General features: G+C 39.7%; 1 protein-coding gene across 1 annotated transcript in view; it reads left to right on the top strand.

Moving 5' to 3' along the window:
• TOP1 (topoisomerase (DNA) I) overlaps positions 1–15,811 on the top strand; it is an 89,431-nt gene that overhangs the window by 55,873 nt on the left and 17,747 nt on the right. The window contains exons 9-13 of the mRNA XM_021078395.1: positions 3,427–3,542; positions 7,432–7,553; positions 9,004–9,126; positions 10,894–11,081; positions 11,634–11,778. Coding sequence (XP_020934054.1) covers positions 3,427–3,542; positions 7,432–7,553; positions 9,004–9,126; positions 10,894–11,081; positions 11,634–11,778 — 694 coding nt within the window. The remainder of the gene's footprint in view (positions 1–3,426; positions 3,543–7,431; positions 7,554–9,003; positions 9,127–10,893; positions 11,082–11,633; positions 11,779–15,811) is intronic.

Genomic DNA, 15,811 nt, shown 5'->3' on the forward strand with positions numbered 1-15,811 from the left:
CTGTAGACTTGTTAATCCTGCCAAAAACAAGCAAACTTTGAGTCTTTTCTCTCTCTTTGGTAATTGTGGGAATGGGAAAATGGGATCTCTGTTGGTTTCTTTACTGTGTCACATTTTCTCCATAGAAACAGTGTTACAAGTGATGGCAGTATGCTCAGGCTAATTTATAAAAACCTATTTAATCCAGCTCCCCCTCTTTGTAACTGTTAACCCGTTGTAGCTTTATAGGGTTTTAGCTCTGCTTTAAGTATACTTCTGTATCAGGGCTGACCTGTTGGAGCATAATTGCTATTATTTTATCCTAAACCAATGAGTCTTCACAAATAGATCTAGAAACTGGGGAGTTTATTAATGGCGTTTAGTGTGATTAAGTACATGTTTTTGTTAATTTTGTTGGTGAACCATTGATGGAGGCCTAAAGGCTGACACTGCTGTCTTCATTTGTGTAGTAGTAGTTGTTGATCCTGTGATTCAGCATTCTTTAAACTGAGCTTTTAGCGTTGAGTGAATCTATGAATTTGTTTAAATTGTTAAAAAGTTACTGTGAGCGCCCAGGATGAACATAATGGAAGAGGAGGAATTATTAAAAAATCTGGGATCTTAATGAAACAACATTGGAGGCAAAGAGAAGAATGCAGCCAAGTCCTAGGATTGAAGGAAAACATGGTGTTGTGGATCCTTGTGCAGTTACTCTGTGACTACTCTGAACAGGTCTCTTGCAGTTGCTCTCGCATACCTACACACATGCGTACATACGTACATGCATATTTTCTCTGGTTTAAAGAATAATAGACTCTGGGGGTGGGTTCGGTTCTTGCATCCAAGCCTTTTCATGTTAACGTCTGGTTGGAAGATCCTGCCAGTTTCATGTCTGTAGTGGTAGCTTGGTTGTAGAAGATCTTTAAAGTGCCTTCCAGGTCTAAGATTTCATTAAATCTTGACTTTGAGAGTTTTTTTAAAATTTATTTTTAATTGCGATAAGTATAAAAACATAAAAGTTACCACCACAACCATCTTTGAGTGTGCAGTTGAGTGGTATTAAGTACATTCACATTGTTGTGCAGTGATCCCCACCACCATCCATTGCCAGAACTCTCTTTATCTTACAAAACTGAAACTTTTTTCAACAGTAACTCTCCTTCATTCCCCCTTTTCTTCTTGCCCTTGGTAACCACCATTCTACTGTCTTTGAATTTGATTACTCTAGGTACTTTGAATAAGTGGAGTCATAATATCTTGCCTTTTGTGACTGGATTTTTTCACTTCAGAAAATGTCCTCAAGATTGATTCATGGTCTAGCATGTCAGAATATCCTTCTTTTTTAAGGTTGAATAATATTCCATTGTATGTATAGACCACTTTTTGCTTATTCATTCATCTGTTAATGAATACTTAGATGGTTTCTACCTCTTGGCAGTTGTGAATAGTGCTGCTATGAACATTTGTGCAAGTATTTGTTTGAATACTTGCTTTCAGTTCTCTTGAATATATTCCCCAAAGTGAATTTCTAGAGCATATGATCATTCTATGTTTTATTCTGACTTTTTGAAGAGCCGCCATCCTGTTTTCCATAGTAGCTGTACCCACATACATTCCCGCCATCAGTGCACAAGAGTTCCAGTTTCTCTACATCTTCATCAATACTTGTTATTTCTGATTTGTTTCTGTTTTTATCAGTAGCCATCCTTGTAGGTGAGAGTGTTACCTCATGGTTTTGATTTACATTTTCCTAAAAATTGGTGGTGTCGAGCATTTCTTCAGATGCTTATTGGGTAGATTTTTGGAACTATTCAAGTTCCTTGCTTATTCTTTAATTTTTTGTTGTTGTTGAGTCATGGTAGTTCTTTATTCTAGATAGTAACCCCTTGTCAGATATGTGCTTTGCAAATATTTGCTCTTATTCACTGGGTTATCTCTTCACTCTGTTGATACTGTGTCCTTTGATGCATAGTTTTTAATTTCATAGTTCAATTTATCTATTTTTCTCTTGTTGCTCATGCTTTTGGTGTCATATCTAAAAACTCGTTTCTAAATCCGTTGTCATGAAGCTTTTGCCCTATGCTTTCTTCTAAGAGTTTTATAGTTGGAGCTCTTATATTTGAGTTTTTGTTACATTTTCTGTTCATTTTTTTATATTGTGTAAGGTAAGGGCCCAATTTCATTCTTTGGTATGTGAATATCCAGTTTCTCCAGTACCATTTGTTGAAAAGACTGTTCTTTCTCCATTGAATGGTCTTGGTACCCTTGTCAAAAATTATTTGACCATATATGTTGACCTTGGTTTTATAGTAATGCTGTTATTACAGCACAGTTTTGATACATGTAATTTTTATTTGATGCCTCTGAACTTAAATTTTGGAGTTGAAAGATGATAGCAAGTAGTAGAATATGTGTAATTGGCCTTCAGAATAATTCTATAGAACTGTAGGACTTTTCATTTTAAAATAAAAATAAGGTTAAAATCTGAAATTTTTAGGCGTTCCCGTCGTGCAGCAGAAATGAATCCGACTAGGAGCCATGAGATTGTGGGTTCAATCCCTGGCCTTGCTCAGTGGATTAAGGATCCAGCGTTGCCATGAGCTGTGGTGTAGGTTGCAGACTCGGCTCAGATCTGGTGTTGCTGTGGCTCTGGCATAGGCCAGCAACTCGGATTCTACCCCTAGCATGGGAACCTCCATATGCCACGGGTGTGGCCCTAAAAAGACCAAAAAAAAAAAAAAATCTGAAATTTTTAAGTATTCTTGTAAGATAATTGACTCTTAAAACAAAATGGTGGTGGTGAGAGGTCTTTCTCATTCTAGAGAGAAAGAAAGACTTTGAAATATGTCAACCAAAAAACTCAGTATACCACAACTCAATGTTTTGATTTATATTTTCCTAATAATTGGTGATGTTGAGCATTTCTTCAGATGCTTATTGGCCATTTGTAGATTTTTGGAAGTATTCAAGTTCTTTGCCTTGAAGAACTTGTGTTCCCAGCTTTCTGTTTTATTGGGTACTTTCTCAAAGGGTTGTTTCCCCTACACTTTCACCTGGGATCTCCATTCCCAGGAGGCCTTTTCCTATGTATCAACCGTATAAATAATACCTCTGTCTTATGTACCATTGTGATAAAACAACTGTTTCTGTTTCCATATCCCCTATTTATTGCTGAGTAATGTTCTCATGTACTCAATATCTTTGAACTAAACTGTTGAATTATATTTTCCTCTGCTTACCTGAGTATTTCATCTTATTTGTTGTGAGTATTGGCTTTTTCAAAGTGAAGGATGTTGGTTATTTTGATCCAGGCCTTGAATGTGGGGCCCAGAGTCACTCCAGAGCAGTAGTCAGTTGAGCAGATAATTATTTTGACATTTAATGGGTAATGATCTCTGTATTAGGTGAAGTAATCACTAAATGAGATTGTGCTTTTGTTTTTTAAAGGTGGGAAGAAGAGCGCTATCCTGAAGGCATCAAGTGGAAATTCCTAGAACATAAAGGTCCTGTATTTGCTCCACCATATGAACCTCTTCCAGAGAGTGTCAAGTTTTACTATGATGGTGAGTTGTTCCAAGATTGTCAGATTCTTGGCCAAGGAAAGAGAATTCCTCTATTTAGGAATAGAAAGTGAGGAAAAATCTTGTGCTGTGTAATCTTTTTTGTTCACTTCATTTTGTTTTATTGTTGTCATTTGGTTTGGGGAAAGTCATCAGGTATTTACTTAACTCTTAAAGACCCATTTGGTGCAGAAAAAGTGCTCTGAGAAAGGGGTTATTAATGTCTTATTTACATGGTCTCAGAAGGGTCCATCTACATAGCACTTGGTCCACAAGCTAGATGTTTTTCTCTGAACTAACTTTCTTTCTTAATTGAAGTAAATTTACAGTGTTGTGTTAGTTTCAGGTGTACAGGAAGTGATTCAGTTTATATATATATATTCAGTTTATATATACATACACATATATATCTATATATATGTAGTTTTCCCTTATAGATTATTATAAAATATCAAGTATAGTACCCTGTGCTATACAATAGGTCTTTGTTGATGGAACTTCATTTCTAAGGAGCTACTCTTCATAAAAGTTACTAAAAAAGCCTTACTTGAATGGCAGTATTGTAATTTAGTGATATAATACAAGCGGACAAGATGCTCATCACTCAAAACAGTATTTCGTACTTGGTTGTGAATTAGTCTGCCATCAACCTCTAGGTAGGACTGGTAGATGTCTGTCACTCATTCTACATAGTACAACACTATGGCTTTGCCCTTTGTGCAGTCAAGTCTGACTAGCTGCTTTGAAGAACTAATCCTACCTAGTTCTCTTATAACCCTCAGAATTTTCTGTTTATTAACTATCATTGCTGTTTCTGTCCTTGGGTTGAAGATTTTTGAGAGTAGTCTTTGATGCTCCCTTATTAGGCAGATAGCAGCATGCAGATAGTAATACTCAACTGATTTCCTTCATTCCAAGAGTTTTCTCCAGAAATGGCTAAAGCATTATTCCTCAAACCCTTAGGTCCCCAGTGGATCTGGGCCCATTTAGTAGGTGTTGAGTGGTATTGGGTGCTTCTGAACTAAGGGGTCTGCTGACCAAAACTTTGAGAAACATTGAGCCAGGAGAACTGCTGAAAAACATCAGTAGGTGAACATTCAGAGCGTTTTGGTATATCTCTGTCCACGTAGCATTGGCCTCAGGCCATGGATGCTTATAAGTCAAGGGTAGTAGTTTATACTGAAAGTCTGGGTCTTGCAAATCAGGGATGTGTCGAACTTGTCAAGCTGGAATTTTTGTTTTTTTTAAACTATGTATTCACTATGACTGTGTTTACACACGAAGACCCAGCAGTGGACAATACTAACTAATAAATCCCTGTTCCCATGGAGTGTGCAGTCTAGCAGGACCTTATAGCCTCCATGACAAATGCTTGCATCATGTAAACATTCTGACTTGAGTTGATTGGAGAGCACAGGACAGAGTAGAGCTCTACTGTCAGCCCTCAGAGTGGGTAATTCCTGGAGACAGTAAAAATGTGACTCAAAGCCAAAACTCCAGTGGTGAGAAAGAACCTTAGCTAATCATAGAAAGAAATGTGGTATTCTGTAGCCCTAGTCTGGTAAAGACTAACTGTGGGATCCAAAGTTATTTGAAGGAAAGCTAGATTCCTTTCCTTAGCCTTTGGTTTCTCTTTATTTTCTGAGGTGGAAAGCCGAGACTTGAGCTACTCACCATGGTCCCTTCCCACATTCTTGCCCATCGTATGAGCTCCATTCTTGTTCCATTATATGAACTCTAGCTCTAGGGCTCTTGCATTTTTTTCATTTGATCTTTCTGGGGTTTCTTCCCTTTAATTAGGTAAACTAATTATTGACTGCAGTAAGTCAAGAAGTTGTATCTGACTTAGTCTAAGTTGATACTGTCAGTTCTGCCTCTTTTCTAGGGAAGAGAATCTTCAGACTCCTTAGTGCCTTTTAGGGAGATGTGGGGCACGAGCTGGCTGAAGCAGTGAATGGCCTCCAAGAACCTCCAATTTTCAGCTCTGACTCAGCAGTTTCTTCCTGGAATTCAGCCTTTTCCACAAAACACTGCCATTGCCGGGAACTTTCTAGTTATCCTCCTACCCTTCCACTGCTGGGAGCTGTCATTTCATCTTTGACAGCTCATCTTAAATGGGAGGCATCAAAAGTACTTTCTCTATTGGGATAGAATTCAGTAAAATTTCCTGAAGAGTCTCTCTCTCTCTCTTTTTTTTTTTTTTGGCTTTTCAGGACCACATTCACGGCATATGGAGGTTCCCAGGCTAGGGATCCAGTCAGAGCTACAGCTGCCGGCCTATGCCACAGGCACAGCAACATCAGATCTGAGCCGTGTTAGACTACGGCTCACAACCAACACGGGATCCTTAACCCACTGAGCAAGGCCAGGGATCGAACCCAAAACCTCATGGTTCCTAGTCAGAGTCGTTTCCACTGAGCCACGATGGGAACTCCTTTTTTAAAATATTGTTTATATTTAGTTTAACATACCCCAAAGTAGTTTGCATTCTTTCTTGCCTTTATGTATTTTATTCTTGGTGACTTAATGTTTTCCTTTATGTTAGAAGCATGTTACAACTTAACTGGCAACACCGATTCGGACTTGAGTGGGGTAATTCTGAAGAAGTGCAAGAAACTCTTTAAAGCCAGCCCTTCCTCCCCATGGTGTCCTTTTTGGAAGGAGCTGGAAGGTTGAGAGGGGAAGCAGCGCCACCTGTTGGCCTTTTAAAGTAATGCATTTCAAACAGGGTCTTTCTGTCTACCCTAAAACTTCAGTTTGAGTCTTTAGTTCCTGATATCCCTATAATTAGAGTGATAACTTTCCAGCCGTTCTTCTCAGTTTTGAAATGAATGCATTTCTGGTTAATTTTACTTTTATATAATAAATGTGAAATCTTTGGTGAATTAGTACCTGTGTAATAGTAAGACAGTGGAGAAACATGTACAATGCCAAGAAGCCCAGTCATCCCTTTGTTTTAGATGAGTCCCATTTCCCTGAAAGGGGCAACCTGATAAAGCCTGTGTTGCAGAGAGCATCTCAAACTCTGTGTACACGAGCTACCTGGGGGGGTCTCATTAAAATGCGCTTTCTGGGAGTTCTCCTGTAGTGCAGTGGGTTAAGGATCTGGTGTGTCACTGTAGTGGTTTGGGTCACTGCTATGGGATGGGTTCAATCCCTGGCCTGGGAACTTGCGCATGCCGTGGGCACGGCCAAAAAAAAAAAAGGCACTTTCTGGTTCAGTAGGTCTGGGGTGGGGCCTGAGATTTTGCATTTCTAATAAACCCCCATGTGATGTCAATACTGCTGGTCCATGAACCATACTTTGAGTAGCAGGGTTCTAGAGGAAGGTCTTATCTAGACTTTTCATATGGGATATCTGGCTTGCCTGCTATGAATATATACTTTTTATTCATATTCCACCCACCTAACTTTAAAGAAGAAAGATGCCTATTTCTTTTCCCCACAATTCCTTTCTTCCACTCCCTGCCCTATCCCTTCCTCCCCTTCTTGAACAGAAGCTGTTTAGCTTAGCAGTGGCAGGAGTCCCTCTGAGGATTTGATTTTTAAAAACCATTGAAGAGGTGTAAAGGACCCTGCTTGCTGAAAGGAAAAGGAAGAGTGACTGGGCCTCCCCCAGGTCATCCCTGTCCTGAGCAGGCTCCTGGGAACAGTTTACTGGCATAGTCTCCAGAGAATGACCCAGGTAAATATCTGCTAAAGAGAAGGAGAATCATACACGTAGATATAAATCAGTTTACTGTCTTTGTTGTCATTGTTACCACGTGTTACCAGACCTTTATATATATACTTTGGGAAGGTAAACCATTATTAAAGATGTCTCCAGAGCTTCAGAATTTATATTCAGAACATGAATACTATACCTCATTCTTTGGAAACATTTTTTCTTTAGGTAAAGTCATGAAGCTGAGCCCCAAAGCAGAAGAAGTAGCTACGTTCTTTGCAAAAATGCTCGACCATGAATATACTACTAAAGAAATATTTAGGAAAAATTTCTTTAAAGACTGGAGAAAGGTATTGTAGCCCATGAATTAGTTTCCTAGCAGTTGGTCAACTACTAAGTAATAAATTATAATTTTATGACAAAATTCCCTGAGGTAAAATTTGAGTTTTATGGATTTTATTGTATTAAAAGTTGTCTAATTTTTTTTTGTCATTGGTCATTTACTATATCAAATAGAGTTCTGTCCAACAGGAATACCTACATGTCCTTCCTACTGGCTCTTCTAGGGCTGTAAGAGGGTCGTTTTTCAGATTAGACTGAACAGGAAACCTCAGCTCCAGTTGAGCAAAGGAAAGTTTATCTGTGCAAGACAGCCCTCTGTCTGCTCTCATAGAGAGAGGTGCATTAGTATTGTCTCATTCCCTCTTGATTCTTGCTCATTAGCTTTAGGTGCTTTCTGCTCTTGAAACCACTATCCTTTATCTACTGAGGTGGTTTTAAACAATGTCATTATTCTTAATTTGGATAATGTCAGTAAAGACTGAGCTGAAGTTTATCTTCAGAATAGCTCTAGAAGTAAGATTCAATAAGTAAACAGAGGAGGGATAATCTTTCTGAGAGAGAATGAATATGGGAACATTTCTCTCTTGACGAAAATGAAAGGTATTCATTCTTCTTACCCCAGCTGTGGTGTTCATATGCTTAGGAGATTATGACAGTGTGTCGAGGAATCCAAGAAACTACATAAGAGTTACCATTTTCGATGTTAAGTTATTTTAAGTGTTTTTCTTTCAAATACATATTTTACAATAGAATAAAGTAATAAAATTGTTTGTTTTTTGTTTGTTTTGGGGGGGGATTTTTGTTTGTTTGTTTTTAGGGCTGCTCCTGCAGCATATGGAAGTTCCAGGCTAGGGGTCAAATTGAAGCTACAGCTGCTGGCCTTCACCACAACCACAGCAACGTGGGATCTGAGCCGCATCTTTGACCTACATACACCACAGCTCATGAGCGAGGGCAGGGACCAGACCCACACAATCATGGATACTAATTGGATTTGTTTCCACTGTGCAACAATGGGAACTCCAAAATTGTTTCTTTTTTAAAAAAGATTTACCAGTTTTGGAGTTCTCATCATGGCTCAGTGATTAATGAACCCGACTAGTAACCATGAGGTTTCGGGTTGGATCCCTGGCCTTACTCAGTGGGTTAAGGGTCTGGCATTGGTGGCGTGACCTGTGGTGTAGGTAGAAACATGGCTTGGATCCTATGTTGCTGCAGCTGTGGTATAGGCCAGCGGCTACAGCTTCAATTCAGTCCCTAGCCTGGGAACTTCCACATGCCGTGGGTGTGGCCGTAAAAAGACAAAAGAAAAAAAGAAAGGTTTACCAGTTTAAATTGACTGCCTCTCCAGATACCCTTTGACTGAAAACATGATGTTTTGCTATAACTGCAGAAAAACCTGAGGGGTTATTAGTGTATTTACCTTCTTCTTCTGTCTCCCCCACTTTTTTAAACTAGGAAATGACCAATGAAGAGAAGAATATTATCACCAACCTAAGCAAATGTGATTTTACCCAGATGAGCCAGTATTTCAAAGCCCAGTCAGAAGCTCGGAAACAGATGAGCAAGGAAGAGAAACTGGTACTGCAGAATTTCTTAAACCTCTGGAAAATTTTGGAGTAGTGATTAGCTTAACTAATTTTCTTCTTGGTGCTTACAAAACGGCTTTGATTTTAGTAATTTTGCATGACTCTATGCTAAAGATTTAGGATTCTTCACCTAGGAAAGGCTAAAATTTCTTAAGGTTTAGACAGACTGAAAATTGTGAATAAGCACTGTGTTTAATAGCTCATTATAAGAACCTGGTGTTCTACTGACCTAAAAACCAGCCAGTAGCTCCAGTAATACAGTGTTTTTAAGGATCAGCAGATCTGACCCATAGTGGCTCCTGGATATTAGGGATTTAAGACAGATAAAATGATGTTGGCCACATTTATACACCCACACACCTAGGATCTTTGATCTCTTTTACTTTGGAATCTAGCCACGCTCATCCATCTTCATCTTCCAGCCTTGGCCGACTTCATTCCTGAAGGATCTTTCTAGTATCCAGCTGAGATGTCACTATCTTCTAGAATACTGGTAGGCAAACTATAGATAGGCTGCTTATTTTTGTTAAGAAGTTTTATTGGAACACAGCCACATCTACTTGTTAACATATCTGTGGCTGCTTTCATGGGACAGTGGCAGAGTTGAATAATTACAACAAAGGCTGTGTGGCCCTCAAGCTTAAAAGTATTTTCTCTTTAGAGAAGTTTGCCATCTCCTGATCTAGAGGAATCAAGGCTGGAGTTTGACTTTTTTAAAATCAGAGGTCCAGGAATTCTCCTCGTGGCTCAGGGGTTAGCCATCCGACTAGCATCCATGAGGACGTGGGTTTGATCCCTGGCCTCGCTCAGTGGGTTAAGAATCCACTGTTGCTGTGAGCTGTGGTGGGGGTTGCAGACGTGGCTCAGATCCTGTGTTGCTATAGCTATGGTGTAGGCAGTTACAGCTACACCACAGAGCAGTTACAGCTCTGATTGGACCCCTAGCCTGGGAACCCTCATATGCTGTGGGTGTGGCCCTAAAGAGACAAAAAGACAAAATAAAATAAAATAAAATCAGAGGTCCAACGTTAAGGATTTTATGGAATTCTTTGTACTTCCAAGCCATGTAGTTTCAGGATACTAAACTTGCAGGTTTATGTAATTTAGGCCATTGTTTTTCTATAGCTCATTGTTTGAGGGTGCCTGTTTGACCTTTAGTTTAGAAAATTATGAGTTACTATAGGGATAAGAATGATACTTGCATCAGACTTTTCAGTCTCAGTTTAGTCTTCTCATTATTCTAAATTAGTGAAATTTGGCTTATTTTTCACTTTAGGGGCTTTTTTCAAATTAAAAACTACTTTAGGGAGGTTTTATAAGCATCATCGCCATGTCAGAGCCCCTGCCAAGGACATCTGTTGCCAGTAAGTTGGGATCTGTTTCTACCCATAAGTCAGCAGGACTTAGTTAAATTGCTGAGTATAATATAAAGGAAGAGTCACAGAGGGTAAGGAGGCTCCAAATCATTCCCTTTTTGAAGCAAAGATCACAGTATAAAATATATATACCCAGTATGCTAAGAAAGGGTCCGTAACAGGTTTGTTTGTGCTTGAAACCCCATATGAAATGGTATTCACATGGGGGAATTTTATTGTACTCAAGTTTGAAAAATCTCTTAGGTTTTCCCTTATTTGAATTTGTTTCTTAGTAATTTTTATACTTTTCTCTACCTTGACCTGTTCCTGCACAAGAGCTAAGAATACATGAGTTGAGAATAGTAGTTTAAATCCCTTTTGAGTACTTCATTGCTGTCTTCCAGAAAATCAAAGAAGAGAATGAAAAATTACTAAAAGAATATGGCTTCTGTATTATGGATAACCACAGAGAGAGGATTGCCAACTTCAAGATAGAACCTCCTGGACTTTTCCGTGGCCGGGGCAACCACCCCAAAATGGGCATGCTAAAGAGACGGATCATGCCTGAGGATATAATCATCAACTGTAGCAAGTGAGCACCGTTCGTTCTTTGGGCCAGAAATGAACTGGAGGGCTTCCTTTGTTCTTTCTGTTTTGTTTTTGTTTGCTTGTTTGTTTTTTGTCTTTTTGTCTTTTCTAAGGCCACACCTGCGGCATATGGAGGTTCCCAGGCTAGGGGTCGAATCAGAGCTGTAGCCACCGGCCTACGCCAGAGCCACAGCAACGTGGGATCCAAGCTGTGTCTGTGACCTACACCATAGCTCATGGCAACGCTGGATCCTTAACCCACTGAGCAAGGCCAGGGATCAAACCCGCAACCTCATCATTCCTAGTTGGATTCGTTAACCTCTGTGCCACAGTGGGAACTCTTGTTCTTTCTGGTTGAGAATTTTTCTCACTTTACAGAGGATGATTTGGAGCAGCGCAGTGTTTTTACATACAGCTCTCCAAGTGTTTATCCTGTATTGACTGGTGAGGAAGAACCTTGGAAACACTTGCTCAGCAGATTTGTCCACTTCAGGTTATGAAGGGTGAAATTGTTCCTTACTTCTCATCTCACTCCTCTCCTGCTTTATTTCTGCAGAGATGCCAAGGTTCCTTCTCCTCCCCCAGGACATAAATGGAAAGAGGTCCGACATGATAACAAGGTTACTTGGCTAGTCTCCTGGACAGAGAACATCCAAGGTTCCATTAAATACATCATGCTGAATCCTAGCTCACGGATCAAGGTAAGGGCTCTCTTAAGAGCAGCACCAGTTAGTGGGGCTGGTAGTCTCCCTTTGTTGAAATGTAATGTTCCTAGCTTCTAGGATCACTTTGACAAATTGTGAAGTCTTCCCACAGAAAGAAGGCAAATACGTTCATAGTCAGCATTATCCGGTGACCTTCCTAGGACATACCCACTTTCTATATCACATTGAAAAGTGATGCAGATAATAAAGTTAAATCTCGGAGTTCCTGTCATGGCTCAGTGGTTAACGAATCTGACTAGGAACCATGGGTTACAGGTTCGATTCTTGAACTCTCCCAGTGGGTTAAGGATCGGTGTTGCTTTGAGCTGTGGTGTAGGTTGCAGATGTGGCTTGGATCCCGAGTTGCTGTGGCTCTGGCGTAGTCTGGCGGCTACAGCTCCGATTCGACCCCTAGCCTGGGACCCTCCATACGCCGTGGGTGCTGCCCTAGAAAAGACAAAAAGACAAAAAATAAATAAATCTCTTCACTCTCTTATTTACTGAAATCCCAGTATGAGCCTGGCACAGTGTGCAGGGTGCCAGGAATTATGTTTGTAAACAAAACAGACACAGTCTTTACTTTCACCTTACTTACTGTCCAGTGGCCAGAGTGTGATGAAGAACGTGGTAAACATATATTGGCTTGTACAGCTAGTTCTCTTCTTCTTCATCACTTTTCTTGGCTCTGAAGCAGGGAATGTAATTACTCTAAATCCACAAAGAGGTAAAATCTAGAGTCTTATCTACTATACTCTCTCTTCCTAAGGTTTTCATTTGGATAAATTCCACCAGTACCAAATGGGTTAACATATGTGTGAGTGTATCATAAACTGCTGTGTACCAGCATGTCGCTAGTTATCGGTACTATTACTGAAAGGAGAAAATTGTCTTGGAAAGACAATCAGTTCTTGTTAGCATGGTAGGCATACCCTGCTTGGGCAAGTCCTTCAGATAACTATGGAAATGTGAACAGCAAAAAGATAGCCTCCACAAAGCAAAGAAACAAGCACTCAAGGAATTAGTTCTAGATAGACTAGCTTTTTACACACAGGAGACTGGGACTAAAGACCCTCTTAATCTTGGTTTATTAGTTTATTAAACACTTGTTAAGATTTAAAAGCCATAGCTCAAAAGGCTTTGTGTCTCTTGGAGACTAAACTGTGCATTTTCTAGCTTATAATTCTGATCCTAATGAAAAATACCCACCTATGGATATTCTTCAGTGCAGTTGGAAAATGGCACTTTTTAACATTTAAAGTAAGTATAGAAGCAGAAAGAGAACCCATGGCAAGTAAAAGGCAAGTCCTTTGAAAAAAAACTTGTATTTCTTTTCTGAAATACCACAAAGCTATAGGGGTTACCAAGGTGGATAAACAGTGGTTTTAGACCTCATGGGCTGCTGGGCAAATCAGGTAAGAATTCAGTTGTATGAGAAAAGTAAACATTAAATGCTTTAGATAAATGGAGCAGTTATTCCCAGCAGTTACAGAATAAATAGGAACAGCCTTATGAAGGAAATTTGGTTACAATTAAGTCTTACAGAGAGGTATTTCAAACAGAAATGTATCATTATGGACAGAGAGGAGGATTGTGAAAAGGTGTGACAGAAAGAATTATCAAGTGATGGTTGCACAACACTGTGAATATGTTAAATATCACTAACGGTAAATTTTATATTATGTGTTTTCTACCACCAAAAAAAGGAGTTCCCTGGTGGCCCAGTGGCTAAGGATCTGTCATTGGCACTGCTGTGGTGCAGGTTCTATCTTTAGCCTCCTGATGCCTTCCTGTAGTATTCCAGAACCAAACTGTGGCCAGCCTTATTAAATGCCACTAAAGCCACTGGACCATTCTCTGCTTTTGATGGAGAACCATTGACTTGGAATAGAGGATTGTCTTGAGCATAACCGCACTTGAGCAAGATTTATAGGCATTATACAGAGTCACATCAGTAAATATACACTGTTGTAAATGCTGCAAAGGAAAAGTACTAGGGGAGTTCCTTTGTGGTGTAGTGGGTTAAGGATCTGGCATTGTCACTGCAGTGGCTCAGGTCACTGATGTGACATGGGTTTGATTTCTGGCCCAGGAACTTCCCCATGCCATGGGCATGGCCAAAAAGAGAGAGAGGAAAAGTACTCATTACCACTTCAGAGTATGTGAGGGCACTTGATCTGGCTTTTGGCTCCTGGGGCTTAGGAAAGGCCTTTCTGAGAAAGTGACATTTAATATGAAACTTAGAGGATGAGTAAATTTATCCATGGAAAGGATGGCGAATGGGCGTTCCAGACAAAGGAAATAGCCTTTTGAAATCCCCTAAGTAAGAAGGAACTTGATGATCTTGAGGACTGAAGGAATGCCACCATAGTCGGGGTATAATGAGCAAGAAAGAGGCATAGGGAGGAGACTAGAGAGAGGGATGTGGGCCAGATCTTCAGACTCTGTCTTAAAATTTTTATATTATCTAAATCCAGTAGGAAGCCACTGGATTTTAAAGAGAGAAATAATTTCAGATTTGTGTTTTAGAAATCTGTGATATAGCTGATCATTCTGACTGCTGCTCTGTGGAGACTGAACTGGACACAAAAAGGAAGAAGGGAGACCAGTAGGTTGCAGTACTCCAGGCAAGAAATGTCAGTGGCCTAAACATGATGATGGCATCGAGGGTTGAAAATACACTGTGTGCTTTTACAGGCCAAGTTAGAGTTGACAGTAGGAGAGATCCTCATGAGATAAGCAGGGTGGACTACCTCAAGAACAGGAAGCCAGCCCATTTATTCAGACAATATTCAGATAACTTCTGTGTGCTGTAGGGATTTGTGCAGGTTTCTGAGTGGTGGATATGGTAGGAAACCTAGAAAGCCACCTAGATGTAGGCCTTGTATACCTTATACCCAGATCCTGAATCATGAAAAATGGTTAAAGTTTTGGCAAGTAGTACTATTGAGGGAGAAACAAATGTGATTTCTTCAGCTTTCTGCCTTTCTCACTCAGACTATGTCTTTACAGGTCAAGGTTTTGACAGTGTGTTAAAGTTTTTAACTGTGTTGCCAGCAGGAGAAGCATTTTCTTCTTAGGTAAAAATAGTAAGATATAAGCAATAGGGGTTTTATTTTTAGTGAAATATTTCAAATATACTAGATATAATGAACACTGATTTACCCACCATCTGGCTGTGTCAAACCTTTATATCATGTCTTATTTCTTCAGTTGCTTTGTTTCATAAAAAGTATTCTGATAAACATAGCTGAAGCCCTTTGTGTACCAGTCATCTCTTTCCCTGGAGATTACTATAATGAATGTTTTTATTCTTGAGTGTAGTTTTCACATTTTTACATTATATTGTGTGTGCATAAACAACATGTAGTAGTATTTTACAAGGTTTAATTTTATCATTTATTTATTTATTTAGTCTCTTTAGGGCCGCACCCGCGGCATATGGAGGTTCCCAGGCTAGGGATCTAATCGGAGCTGTAGCCACTGGCCTACACCAGAGCCACAGCAACATGGGATCTGAACTGCATCTGCAACCTACACCACAGCTCACGGCAACGCTGGATCCTTAACCCACTGAGCAAGGCCAGGGATCGAACCGGCAACTTCATGGTTCCTAGTCGGATTTGTTAACCACTGAGCCACGACAGGAACTCCCCACAGGGTTTAATTTTAAATTGCATACGTTATTGAAGTCATTCTGCAACTTGTTATTTCACATAGCTTTGGTTTTGAGGTTTTATTTTCCTGACATACACTTATAATTTATCTGTTTTGTTTGCTACATGGTATTCTATTCTGTAAAAAAGTAGCTCTTCTCTTGTCAAGAGACAGTTAAGCTTTACAATCTTGAATAAACACATTTTCCTTGTGTAAGTGAATGAAAAGTTCCCTTAAAGATTATTAGATATTTCCAAATTGTTCTCTAAAGTTCTTGAGTCAGTTTATATCACCACCATCCTCCAGACACTGCACACAAGTCTCTCTTTCTTTCATATCCTTGCCAACATTTCTGAGTTTTTGCTTTTCATATTTG

Source organism: Sus scrofa, chromosome 17 (genome assembly GCF_000003025.6).
Source record: "Sus scrofa isolate TJ Tabasco breed Duroc chromosome 17, Sscrofa11.1, whole genome shotgun sequence".
NCBI lineage: Eukaryota > Metazoa > Chordata > Mammalia > Artiodactyla > Suidae > Sus > Sus scrofa.